This window comes from Thermobia domestica, chromosome 9, assembly GCF_964235325.1.
Source record: "Thermobia domestica chromosome 9, izTheDome1.hap1.1, whole genome shotgun sequence".
Taxonomy (NCBI): Eukaryota; Metazoa; Arthropoda; class Insecta; order Zygentoma; family Lepismatidae; genus Thermobia; species Thermobia domestica.
The window spans coordinates 244,562,938-244,577,754 of record NC_137462.1 but is presented as its reverse complement, the minus strand read 5'-3'; the positions used below and the strand labels follow the sequence as shown (position 1 = coordinate 244,577,754).

At 33.1% G+C, this 14,817-nt stretch overlaps 1 protein-coding gene across 1 annotated transcript in view; it reads left to right on the top strand.

The window, feature by feature from the left end:
* The first annotated feature begins 689 nt into the window (after positions 1–689).
* LOC145660642 (calpain-A-like) overlaps positions 690–14,817 on the top strand; it is a 32,185-nt gene continuing 18,057 nt past the window's right edge. Inside the window, exons 1-2 of the mRNA XM_081725937.1 lie at positions 690–1,351; positions 11,416–11,543. Of these exons, the coding sequence (XP_081582063.1) occupies positions 11,457–11,543 (87 nt within the window). The 5' untranslated portion in view covers positions 690–1,351; positions 11,416–11,456. The remainder of the gene's footprint in view (positions 1,352–11,415; positions 11,544–14,817) is intronic.

Genomic DNA, 14,817 nt, shown 5'->3' with positions numbered 1-14,817 from the left:
CTGAGAACTGTGACTTTTTCTGTGTCTTCTAAGAATCAATTTCAAGATTACATTAACTTTATTTTCACTTTCAAAATTAGCTTTAACTTTGTGTATTGCATATAAGACTGCAGCCACATGTTTATTTTGAAAATGTTAGTAATTTTTTTTGTATAAATTAATTCTCTACGGGTGCTTCTCTAATTAATTTCTCAAATATTTATTTATTTATTTATTTATTTATTTTACAAATAATGACTGAGATTTTGATTTTTAGTTTGTTTTTTGTGTGCACTGTCGGTGTGCGTGAAAATCACTAAGCATTTCTCACTTGTCAGTGGAGCTAAGGCATATTGAGTGTAACACCGTAGCACAGCTAACAGAAAGGTCTTAATTTTGATAAGGTGCTTTAAAGTACTCACTTCCTTCAGTAACAAAAATTGAGCTGTATTGTCATTATATTGATGTTATTAGACTGGATTAAATAATTAATTGCATTATTGCATCTTCTATTTACTATTCGTGTGCACTAAATTTAAGACAGACGTAATTATATTAAAATATATATTTGCTTAATGAATGATGCATGATTCATGTTAGTTCTGTGTGTAATTTATTCTTGAAAGTATTTAAAAGTAATAATTTTGAAAGTATTTGGAAGTAATAATTTTCATGTATTAATTAAATAATTGGTATAAACTTTTTAACATTTTTCTATATTTTTTAGCCAATCCTAATGCTTTTATCTCATAATGAAAGTTTAAAATGGAAAGGTGATGTTATAATTCTACTAGGAAGGAAGATTACCAATCTCGTACATGAACCAATAATCTTGTTTCAAAGAAACATTAATAATATTTGAGGGTGTAGTGTTTTGTTATAATCCTGTTATGTTGGTCTCATATTCGTATCAAAACTAAGATTTACCACTTTCCTCATTAGGATTGGTTACATTTAATTGTTTTTGCGATTTTGTAGTTTCACTAGGACGTAAAGTGTGTTGTTAGACTAAGTTTGTTCTAATTCACTAGTCTTTTCTTTAATTGTGTGTGCTGTCTTGCTAACTTGCAGCTTTGCTTGTGACTTTGTTAATTTACCAACGCTGCTCTGCTAGGAGGAACACCAAATGGCTGCTGGTTTTTATGCCTTTAATCCCACAAACACTACTACCTGTGGTTGAGAAGTTCATTTGTCTCACTTTTTCTGTGGCGTCTAAGTGTTTTGGTGTTCTTTCTAGCATAATCTAATTCCTCTTTGTTGTTGTTGTTAGAGACTCCCATTAATTCGCAATCGCAAGATTCTTACATCAACTTGTTCCTTTCCATTCTGTGTGGTGTTCTGTGCCGTGATACTGCCCTGTCCCAAGCATTTGGTAAGCAAACTATTTATATATTTTATTTTCATTGCTCTTGCTTTTATTTTTGCTTCTGTTTTCATATATGATAGATGTTAGTGTTAACTCAACGTAGTTGTAGTTCGAATGTGTAAATTAAGTAACAATATTGAAATAATATTTATGATGTGAAAAACTTTCAACATAAGATTCAATTCCTGCAAGTGCTTTTTTTTTCTAATCAAACAATGTTTTTTTTAAAAAAATGAATGATATTCTACAACAGAAATGAAAAATCATAAGGGCAGAATATTGAAGAAGTGATAGAAACTATAATATTTTCTAAACAAATTCTTTAAACTTGAATATGCGGTATTTCTGTGTTGAAAATCTTATGTAATAGCAAGATGGATAACAAACTGCTAATACAGCGTCAGTTTTATCAAATATCCAGAAGCAAATTGATACTTTTATTACCAAGGTATTTTTACAAGTTATTGAGCTAGTTTGTATTGGAGATTTAAAATTAGAACCGTTTTGGAAGAAAGAGAATCTCAATTCTCACCTTCTAAAACTTGAACAATATTAATAAATGTCATTTGTATATTGTTGATCGGAAGATTATTGAATTCCCTTTAATTTTGGGGGTAACTCCTCATGCAACATTCCCAACATTCTGAATTAAATAGTATTGACCTTTATATCATTGATTTGGTTTACTCTTGAGGCAACATGCAATCAACGACTAAATCGAAGTTCAACTGTCGTGACCGAAGACAGATAACGTAAGTTTTAAACCTTTTGTCATGGATTTTCTCCTGCAGGCTAGAACATTTTTCTTCTCAATTTAATTAATCTTCTTTAGTTCAATATACCTATAGATATATCCTAGGAGGGCCGAACTTTACTCACGAACAAACTTCGGAATTGTGAATATAATCCTCACTTGATTGATTCTGAATAGACATATTTACATAACCTTTACAAGTAAAAGTTTGAAATAATTTGAGAAGAAGAAATCTTTGAGATATAAACCTTCGGTAGAAAGTAAATTTAAAAATGCACAGGGATATTAAAATATTGCTGAGGTCATGTAATTTTCTTAACCCTAAGTACGGAAGCGCTTTCTTTCCTTATAAGATGAACATTTTCATCGCTATAAGATCTTTGTCGAAGATACCGATATGTTGCATGTTGTTGAAAGAGAAAGGGGACTAAAATTTGATTCCTTAGTACACTACGAAACTAGACTACGTAGGTATTTAAATTTATATTTCCAGTTTCTTGCCTTGTCTTCTGACATTGGAAATTGCTCAGCAAAATTCTGAACCAAAGATCTGCTGGGAGAGAGAGTTTTATTTTGTTGTTTATTGTTAACTACTATATACATTAAATGTTCCCCAAAAATAGTGAAAACCGGTCAAGCAACTTGAAAGAAGGTGCTAATAAGAAGTTGTACAAGAAAAGAACAAACAAATATGAAAGAACAAAGAAACAAAACAAACAACAAAAAAGTAGCTGTCAAATGTGTGGGAAATCTGGTATACCTTTTTGTTTCAAATATTCTTTGTGTGAGGATAAGTGTATTAGAAAAAGGGAGTTTCATATTGTGGATCTGTTTTTGTGCTACTCTTCAGCAAATTGTTTAATCACTGTTTTGTCTGTCAGCTTTTTGTATTGATAAACTTTTTTATTTTGGTAAATGAATTTTCGTAATTTGAGAATTAGTTTAAAATACGATGAAAAATCAGAAGGGGGTACGGGGTAGAACTGTACCGGAATTTGAATCTGTAACTCACTCTGATCGCTTCTTCTCACTTTTTGAAGTTTTTAAAATAGAATTTTCAGTAACAGGGAATATCCAAAATCTATCCGCGAAGAAATTAAATATAAACTGAATGCAAAGAACCTATTCAGCTTAAGCTCTTTTGTGTTCGCGAATTCTGTTGAACAATTTGAATCTTAAAATACATAAAACAATAATTATACCTGTTGTATTGTTGCAAAATATGGTCACTTACTTTAAGAGAAGAACGCACTGAAAGTGAAAAAATCTTGAGGCTAATATTCATACCCAAAAGGGATGGAAATGGGGAAAGGCGGCAACTTCAAAATGAGGAACTACATAATTTATACTGTTTACCTAACATTGTTGGAGTAATTGATTCTAGGAGGCTCAGATGGACAGGTAATTTAACCAGAGTAGAAGAAAGTAGGAACGGTTTCAAAATTTTAACTGAAAATTCAATAGAAAAAGACAATTTAGGAAGACCTACACGCAAGTGAAAAAAAAAATATTGAGATTGATCTCGCAGAAATAGGAATAAAATAGAAACTGGATCCGGTTGGCTAAGGACAAAAGTCAGTGAAGAGCATTGAACCTTCGAACTTCATAGGCTGCAGAGGGAGTTCTAAAGGATATAAAGGGGTGAAAATAAAAGAAATCAGATGATTCACCTATTTCTCATAATTAAAAATGATCACTAAAATTACATGCTTCCCAGACAAATTACTTGAACTGCATGACACATTAAAATCAAGAAAAATTAGAACTAAAATAAAATTATTGTAGTGTGCTCTTGGGTACATAATTCAGAAATCAAAATCTTACCATGTACCCCCAGTTGCTAATCTTGTTTAGGACATGGGAATACAAAGTAAAATATTGAGTTCAAAAGGAAATTTGTCATCCCGTAGATTAAAAAATTTAAAGTAAAACATGTTTATATATAATACATGTTTGCGTATTCTAAATGGTGAGTTCTCGCCTTTTGTGTGGGAGATCAGGATTAAATCCGTACTCCGGTGGCTATATGTGGTTCAGATCCTAGGTTTGTCTCATATTGGTTGGATGCTGGGAAAAGGAAAAACTAGAAAGGTAGCTTTGAAGTACCTTTGGGCATTTTAGCTCCGTTTCATCTATATACAGCTCGCTAGTTTCGAAAAGACTTATGACAATAAATAAGATTATCAGTTTTTATCACTTTACAGTGTTTCAGGAATTTTGATTTCATGTTTGCTTTGAGTAGTTTCGTTAACCAGTCCAGAATTCTATATACTGTGCTTGTGTTAAACATAGATCTAAGGCATACTCTTGATTAAAATATTTGTTGACACTTATCGTAGCATATATATACTAACAATAGTTACGATACTATGGTATATATATATATATATATATATATATATATATATATATATATATATATATATATATAATATAAAATCGTCAACTATTTGACGAAGGGTCGCATCTCACTTATTCCGACATAAAGAAAGAAATATAATTCCATAGAGGAGGAAAAAGTTAAATATGCAATAATTGATCAACAATTCTACATAATTATTATCTGAATTAGGTGACAAGTTATTACATATTCAACTGCTTTCCTGCCTCGTAATTATTTCTTTCTTTATGCCTGAAAAGTGAGACTTTGAGATACGACCCTTCGTCCCAACGATAAATGCAGTCCTAATTCTTTACATTCTAAAAACTAATAGCACAACAAATGTAGTAATTCAGAATAGAGCGATTGTCTCGTAGTTTAACGCTCTGTATTGTCTATAGTAGTGATCGCCAAACCGTCGATCGCGAGTTACTACTAGCTCGCGGGGGCATTTTCGGTAAATCGCGATAACGCTTCGGTTGGCTAAGCTTGATTCCTCCACTGAGGTGACGCTAACGATAGGGGGCGCTGATGCCAACAAGTACTTGTTTCTTCCGCGCATTGTTAGCCTCATCTCGCAGTTGATTGTATACGCGTGGGGTTGTGCACGTTATGTTTTTCTTGTGTATATTAGATATTTGCTAACTTGTATAGTTTGATTTCATATATACTAGAAATGTAAGTTTATAGGCAATAAACAAATGTAAGACTTTTTAAAAAAGAAAAAAGCTGGTAGTACTTTTGGTTGATAGCTCTCAGTAGGATTTAAAAACGGTACGGTAGCTCAGAAACGTCATAAGTTTGGCGACCACTGCTTTATAGGATGTAAAATAACTTAATAAAGACTAATTTGTGATTGTCAATTTAGTAGACATATAAAAGCTTAGAGCTTTAGGGATAACAACGAGACCCCAATTGTTTAAGAAATCACTCGGAGTACTTTTTCTTTTCCACTGAAGATTACAGAAACAAAGAACACAATTTGGATTTTTTATAGTTTAGAAAACTGAAGATAACATATGAGAAGGAACTAAAGGGAGTTGCCAGATTTAGTATATTACTAGTAGCACGTAATTCTTATAGTTTTGAAATTTTCGGCGATGGTTACTACGGAAATTCATAAGAAATAGTTTGTTCTTGGTTAACTGATGTGCACGTGGCACAGTTTCTTACACAGGCGATCTACCGGAGCTTAACGCCGGGAGTTTAAAATTTCAACCGTGTAGTACTTAAAATCTAGTGTGAAGTGAAGTGGCCAGTGTCTTTGAGAAATTAAGCATTGTGTAGTTCACAGCCTGGTGAATTAAGTAACTCAGAAGCAGCAAATTACAGGCGATAAAACATTTCTTACTGACCACTTCTTCACATAATACTTTCTAATTCTGACAAAAAGCAAAGTTTATCTAATTTTAGATTTTTTTAAAGCCATACTGTTATTAGAGGATTGAACGTATACTTGAAATAATAAAACTTGGAAATCTTGCGGGAGTAATGAAACATTCCAAATATATTTATTTAAAAATTGTGTTGAGAATAATTAATCTGATGCTAATTACAGTCATTGTAAACAATATACACTTACATTTATAGTAAATGTATGAATTTACTTTCATATATGCCACTTTATGATGCAATGAATATAGATTTTACTAATAAAATTCTCTATATAGTGTATTTTCATTTTAGGTTTGAGCTGATACAATCTGTAAAAGTGGTTGGGTATGTTATGTTTCCATCGACCCTACTAAGTGCTTTTGACTGTAATATATTGAGCTTCATGCTTATAATGCTCTAAGCTTTCACAAAGGCATTGCAAAATACTCTTGATTCAAAAATACACGAATAATTACCTAGCCTGCTTGGTTTAGTGGCTACCTTATATACAAAAATAAAAAAAATAAATGTGCGTACGTGTTAAAAACAAAAGCAAGAATGAAGAAACTAAATATGCCTACCTTCAACATTGAACGACTCGTGATCGCGACGTGTGGAGAGACGTTATGTCAGCCATATTGATACTAAATTCCCGTTATTTTAATGAAAGTGTATCACAGCAAAACATTGCTACAATATAGCGCAACTATTACAAAATGACTAATAAAATTAAAAGTTTGAGCAGTATCCTAAATAAGAGTCTAGAATTTATCCAGGAAAATAACTGAAAATGACTCCTGTTGTTAGAGATTATTCACAATATTTCTTTTTACAGTTTTTGCAGATGTTTTAAATAATAATACTTCTGTAGTACATTGTCAACATCTAAAGATACACGATCTTAAATATAAAGCTAACTAAAACATATATATTCGTAAATTTCTACTGTTGGTCCATTAAGACGAATTGAATACCATTGGAAGATTTTGACTTTTATGCTTGCTCCAAACTAACAAGTTTAAAATTCCTAGGAAAAAGGAAAATGACGAAAAATGGGAAATTTATGATGTAAAGTTACTAGAACATGAATGCTTTTTGAATTAAAAAAATCAACAGTAGAAAATATATATTTCCTCTGGTACCATCAAGCATTAGTGGTAGATAAAAAGGGAGAGAGAGAGAGAGAGAGAGAGAGAGAGAGAGAGAGAGAGAGAGAGAGAGAGAGAGAGAGAGAGAGAGAGAGAGAAAGAAAGAAAGAGAGAGAAAGAAAGAAAGAGAGAGAGAGAGAAAGAAAGAAAGAGAGAGAGAGAGAAAGAAAGAAAGAGAGAGAGAGAGAAAGAAAGAAAGAAAGAAAGAAAGAAAGAAAGAAAGAAAGAAAGAAAAGGAAAAGTATGGTATGCAGGATGTGGCGGGTAGCTTCTCCCACCTTCTAGATAGTAAATGAACAAAAAGTCTCCATTTATTTCTGTTTTTTCCACATACATCCAGGTTCTTCAGCTCAGGAATCTGATTGGTATTTTGTTCTTCAATAGTTATTATAAAATTCCAATTTTTATTTAAATACATTCTCTGCATTTAATCTAGGTTTATAAATTTTAATAAAGAGTGATTGTTGTCTTTCTCTGTTTTGATTTGGGAAACTAACAGTCTGACTGGTCTCGTGGCTGCTTTTCTCCAAGTATTTTGATAAACCAAAAATTTGTATCTAGATTTGTTGCTTTTGAAATTTCTAAGTTTCTGCCGTAGTTTTAATATTTCTTTTCGCATACTTAAATTTTATTACAACTACATGAAGCATTTCAAACGCTAGAAAGGAAGTTAGATTATTCACAATATTTCTTGTATCTAGCATATGACATTTTATCTAGGAGAAATCCGAGAAATATTAAAATCGTATTTGTGCAGATCTGGCTTGACACTGATGTCTGGAAACGACCTAGGAATGTTGTTTTTTGAAACAGAAGGTGCTAGTAAAATACTAGAAAATATATATATATATATATATATATATATATATATATGAACAGGCAAGTAAAATTACAGACTTGAGTCTCATCATGAGGGGAAAGGGGGAAAGGGGGGAAGCTAGTCACACAGGTAAACGTTTATATGAACGTGTTAAACATGAATGCAAATGAAAATTGTTAAAATGACTACAACTTAGTAGGTCTAAGACTGCCATGATTAATTGAATATTCATAATGACCGACAAGATTTTTTTTTTTTTTTCATAGTTTGGGATGTTAATTCTCTCCAGACTGCCGCGATTTTGAAGAAATTGAACAGGTTTATTAAAAATTACTGTTATTTCACTAATTGGCACAATGCAAGACCTTTACCTCATTTTGAAAATATAGTAATGATGTTTTATAAAATGTACAAAAGGAGACTTTATGTTCAACGCCATCAGTAGAAAACAAACTTATAAATATGAAAAAAGTCTATAAAATAAGTGATTTTCCTGAAAGTTGAGTGTAGTAATACATTTTATATATGGCGATATTACGGGCAAATCAAAATAAAGGGGATTTGAAAAAAAATTAGAAATAAAAATGATTTTCTTATACTAGGAGAAAGTGATTGTGCAAAAGCTTTTTTCTTGACTGTAGTGAACAAACTACCTCTCAAATTTCAAAGTGGTGAACCTGCGAGCCAACTCAGTGTGAAAGATATGGCTACACCATTGTTTCAATTATATCGCAAATACCACGAAAGTATGACAAGATTCCGAACAACTTGAACGAACTTATTTCACATTAGGTCTTCTGTGTCCGATTGCTGTTGGGATGTTAAAACTAGGTTTAGACACCATTATTTTAAATTTGAAGAGCAATATTGTCAAAAAGATGGCTTAGCTACAGTAATCATCTGTTCCCCTTTTTAATAAACATTGTCTTGAATATTTCCAATTTGAATTCCTGAAATTCAAAACTCTTACTTTGTCGTAACCTTAACATTTTTGTGAAGAAGATGCAGTCATAAATTACTCTATTGACCCAAAGCCTCTTTCACACTGGACCCTGATAAATTTAACTTTTTAGATCTTACTACTTCTAGTGTAGTAACAAATTCATCACTAAAATTTTCAGGATAAAAGCTTATAAAACGAATATCCGGAAAAATTTGTAAGGCCAGTTGGGTTCATACTGCTTGGTCCCAATTTCAAGTCAAAATAGCCTCATTCTTTATTTCAAATAATAAGTAATAATTAAAAAAAACACGACTAAAATTGTTAAATTCATTTAAAGTTGTAAAATAAAGAAAACTAGTATTTAATAATACCAAATGCAATGAAAATTGCACACACTAAAAAAAACTTTACTAGGTGTCGCGGTTTACTCAAATCTTTCGATCATTCTCAGACCGCCTGTACACAAATATGATGGTGTTTTTCGTGTTTTTCTTAAAAACCTAAAAAAAAGTAACTAAGTATAAAAGGTACTTTGTAATATGAGACTCTACTTAGTGTTCCGAAAGCTTAATGCAGCAGCAAAGATATTTACACAACTACGTTAAAAGAAGTTTTAAAACTAAGATAAAAGAACAAATCAGAACGCTTAAAAGCAACAACTCTTTTTTTGTGGTTGTTGAAGTGTAGCATTCTTGTCAGCATCGAGGCTGAAACTTGAACCTATACCAAGAAGGAATGTATACCACCGTAATTTGTTCAAATTTTACGGTTTTGCTACCGAGAATCGAATCTGGGATTCCATACACAAAGGCGCGGAGCTAAACAATAGACCAGCAATGAGGGCACACTCTGGTTTATCTATGAAAACATTTCCAGGAAACCAGTCACGAGTTCAAATTGATTCATGTGCTTCACAATTTTTTTAAAAAAATACTCGTTTCAAAGTAGTCCTTTAGTAAAATCTATAAGCATATATTAAATACAGCTCATAATACTTCAAATAAAAATTAAGATTAATTTTGCTGGATAAAAATCACACAAAATGCTTCTACTGGTAAAATGCAATATTGCTGATCCCGATTAGACGCAATTAAATAAATTAATAATTTTCGGTAATTGTATTGGGGATTTCATTGCAAATACACTTGTGGAAACGTATGTAAGAGCATCCAATATGAACCAGCAATTTGGTGGACTACTACCGAACACGTCCTTGGCGATGAGTAGATGTCAGGGGAATAATCGCCGGAAGGAATGCTCTAACACAGACCTGCCTCCAATGTAGCGTTCGTATACTCGTATGAGTTCTGATTGCACTGGTTGTCACGTTCTATCAGTCCTTCTATTCAGACTTTTCCCTATACGTCGCCACAACAGTGGAGAGACCTTGTGCCGTAAAAATCTTCTGCCTCTCATCGTCTAAATCATCACTGATACAACACATGGGAGCAGCAATTTTTAAAGAACTACCGCAGGAACTCGCAGTCTTACTATATAATCACTCCCAAAGTCACTTAATTACTTAACAGGAACTAGCAAACACGGTTCTTAAGAAATCCAGAAGATAAACTTTTCGTTTGTATCTCGTGTATTGAGAATTTACATACTTTGTATACATTTTTCCTTTTATCTCTTAGAGGCAACTTCCCGTTGTGATAGATTTAAAGAGCTTTAGCTTTTGTATCACACTGAAGTTTTCAGTGGTTCGACGAAAAAGTTCGTAGCTTTCTACAAATTTTTAGATCCTTTACAGATAAGTTTTTAAGTGTATAATATCCATTAGTATCTTGAAGTGTAGTTCTAGTTTTATTCATGCGTATTCATGTCTATTTTGATGTGTTTTATAGCATCTGTATAAATTTATTATGATTTAATACTTCATAGAAGAAATTAGACACTTTGAGCTGAAGAACGTGATGACACTCGGCTGCTCCACCTTCACTTGTTACTTATTTCATACACAGCTTGGTTGCTTCCCTATATACAAAGGCTACCGTCACATTCACTTTTTTCCCTTTTTTTTAATCTATGATTATCTGATGATGTCAGAGGAAATATCAGTTTCCTGTTAACCTTTCAATACTTGGGACGTGAAAATTTTTTATTCCTTATATTTTACTATAAAAATAATTTCTATGCAGATAATGTAAATATAACTTTCAACCATTTACTTTTGTTTTCCAGAAACTTCTCCATCCTTATCCTTACCTGCTTCACCTTGTAATATATTCCTTCCTACCTATTTGGTCAGATATTCAAATTGGCTTGTACTGAGTAATTATGAAGACAATTTACGGTGGGTTATCTAAGTTATACACAGTTAAAGATAATAGTAAATTGCTTGCTTATTTGGTGGTAAATTATTAGCAAATGTGTAACTGCTATGCTGTGGATTTGCCTATTGTTTGTACTATTCTTATAATGTGAATATCTTTCAATATTGCCAAAAGCGTGTTATGACTTTAATCAAAATTTTGTGTACTAGTGAATTTTGTGAACTTACTATATATTTTGGTTAAATTATAGTAGTTGTATACAATATTTTATATTTTCAATATTTAGCTGGTACTTGAATCAGGCATCATTCAATATAAATGTTAAATTTGCTTCTTCACTCAATTACTAAAATGACATGCGTTACTTGTCTGCAGAAAGAAAATTTGAAGGCTTCTCGAAGGATGTCTGTCGCAGTATGATAGCTATGATGGATGCTGATAGGTCAGGAAAATTGGGCTTCGAAGAATTTAAAACTCTTTGGACTGCTGTTCGAACATGGAAGGTAAACAATTGTTTTTCTCATTGTTGTTTTAACGTATTTTCCATTTGATGCAGCACGTATAAGTTAAACTAATACTGTACTGTATATAAAATATTGTTACTATGTATAAGAGTTATTTTTCATGCCATACCCGAAGGTGGGATATCAATTGAATTCAAGTTTCACTTCCTTCAGTTTACTTAGCTACCTCTGCTTGAGTTATGGATCTTCGCATGAATCACTAACCAACCCGAGCAAACCTTGTATTTTGAAATAATGGTTTCCCCTTATTTTGAATTGTCAAGGTAAAAAACAACTTACCATAATATGCTGTCTTACTACTGCTCGTTTATTTTTAGTACAGTAAAACCTGTCTTCAACGGACCCTTTATTAAACGGAAAACTGTCTTAAACGGAAATATTTCACGGTCCCATGAATTTTGGAGAACATAACATGTAAAAGCCCCTTCATTAAGCGGAAACTGTGTTACGCGGACAACGGAAAGAAAAATAAACATTTAACGGAAAATTATGAGTTCCGGACTACAGCGTTTAGATGTTTAGACATTCTGTGAGACACATACATTACACTGTTTGCGATAAAATGTTCGTTCTTTTGTTAAATATTTCTGGACAGTGTTGAACTTCCCCAGCCACTACTCATATTCACCCCCACAATTTGTCCTTAATCCTCGCAACTTAATCAAGAATCATAAGGAATGTCGGAAAGAAGAAAACGAGATAGAGGAAGAAGAGGAATACGATACCGAGTTCCAAGAAGAGTGTAGAATAAATACATATCAAAATGCTCTCAGAAGTTTAAAGGAACAGCAAAAATTTGCCTTACGGAAAAATGATTCTGATTCACTTAGTATGATTTCTCAGGCTAAAGTGTATGCGGAAAGTGAAGCAGCAATGTACACAGAGAACCCTGCTTGGCTATTGGAAAAATAAAGAAAACGTGTGCATATCATATTTTGTATTCATTTTAATTTTTTTGTGTATTTATTCGTAGAAGAAAGAAGTACTGTAATAGAACAATGTACGTACAGCAATATATTTTCTCAGTATGCCCCTTTATAAGCATGTATTTAAAAAAAAAAAAGAAAGGAAAGGTCTACCTCCACTAAGCGGAAACCTGACTTTAACGGAAATTTTTGCAAGTCCCGCTCGATTCCGCTAAAGACAGGTTTCACTGTATTTTATATTTATTTATTCCTTAAATATCCCATAGGAAGTGTCAGTTTACATAGTCTTTACCTAATTCAAATCTTAAATCTTTACTGTTATTGCATCCTTCCTACTGTTTAAAAGGACAAAGCCTTGTAAAGAAAGCAAGGTAATAGTCCAGCAAATATACAGCCAAACTTCTATTGATAGAATTTGTAACTGTATTGTTCGGTTCATGTATAGTTTCTGTTCATTAGGGGCCAAATATAACTGTACAGGGTTCGGTTCCTAGACATTTCTGGTCGCAAGATGAGCAAATATTACTGTACGAAGTTTGATCCTGTACGTCCTTGTTAGGACGCAATCTGTAACTGTACGGTTCGGTTCCTGTATCGTCCCTGTTCGAGCGCCATAAATATAACATGTCCGGGGTTCGATTATGTGTCCCTGTTCGTTAGGGCGCCATAGATCTAACGGTAACGAATTCGAGTCTAGTATATTCCTGAGAAAGGGCGACATGGATATAACAGCGGTACGTCCCTGGAAGAGCATAGCCATAGATATAACTTATGGTGTTTCTCTGAAAGGACATAGCCATAGATATAACAGTGATGGGCACATTTTCAGTACGTCCTTGAGTTAGCACGCCCAAGATACGACAGTTCTTGGTTCGATTCTACATGTCTTTTGGACGGGTGCCATTGATAACGACGTACGGTAGGTCCAGTACTGTAATGACTCGGGATTCAAGGTGCATATCTGATTGTGAACCTGTGCTCCTCGAAAAGAGTTCTACATAACCTTCGGCTTGGTTCAATATGAGTCTCATATAGCCAAGAGGAGAGAAAATACCAGGCTCACCTTAACATTAACAAGAGCACCTAGTGTTTGGTTTGGGAAAAAATATCTCCCAGCATTTCACTGAGTAGACAGTAAGACATTAGTAATATTAAATATACACCAACATGGACACAACACATCCTTACCTGTACTAAATCTTACGTTAATTCACACACAATGATTGTATTATACGAACTTTGTATCACAAAAATAAAATATTACTTTCACAAACACACATTTTGTTGGATGAATCAAGCACTTCACATGGTTGAGATGCACTAATTACTTATGTATTTTACGTAGTAAACTATACTTTTTTCTATTTTAACTAGTGGACCCTATTTTCACGTTTAACGAAAACTTCGCGCGCGGGCACGAAGTACGAAAATTCACTGCGATCAATTTCTTCCGATTCGAAGCAGTTACACGGTAGTTAATTTAGGTTGTAGCAACTGTTTTTCTCCCTTTTTGTATAGTGCACATTTTCACAGTCACTAATATGATATCAGCATTTAACTCGTTTTAGTATTTGATATTGAAGTTCGAAGTATTACAAACGAGCTTGTAGTTTTTATGATTTAACACTTCCTCTTCTTGCTGGCAACTGCTAGCGCAAAATTGAGCGCGGCTACTCCTGCGAGCGTGGAAGGATATAAGCTTCTGCTTAATTTATTCCCACTGGAACGTCATATTTTTGGAAAGTATAATCCTTACATACATTGATGGAGAGGTTTTAACACTATTTTATAACATGATTAATGCATTTATATATACCACTGCATCAGAAATTGATCACTAATAGGTAATTATGCACATTGAGTCAATTGAATTTACATTTCGGACGACAAGTCGTGTGTGGGAGGATGAGAGAATGCTACGCACAAATTCCTTACCGAATTTGGTCTAACGAGAAGCGTTGGGCTTGCTCGAAGTCAGAGGCACCCTTTGGGGAGTAAATAACATATAGTTGAGGCTCCTAGCTGTTGTTCCAGTACATATATGCTCAGTTGAAGCCCCTAGCAGCACTTCCAAGAATTGCGATTGGCAGAAGTTTTAATTTCAAGAATCTTCTCCATATATACGAGGATTGAATAAAATGTTCCATGGGTTATATAACGTTGATACAGTTATAAATTCAGATAGCATATATGAGAGTAGTTACAACTCAGCTAAATTTTAGGAATACATCAATAAGCATAGCTAATGATGTAACATGAAAATACAAAACAGTGTAAAGTAAGTATACGTTCTGATATCACATTCTGATGGCATGTTTCCTGTTACT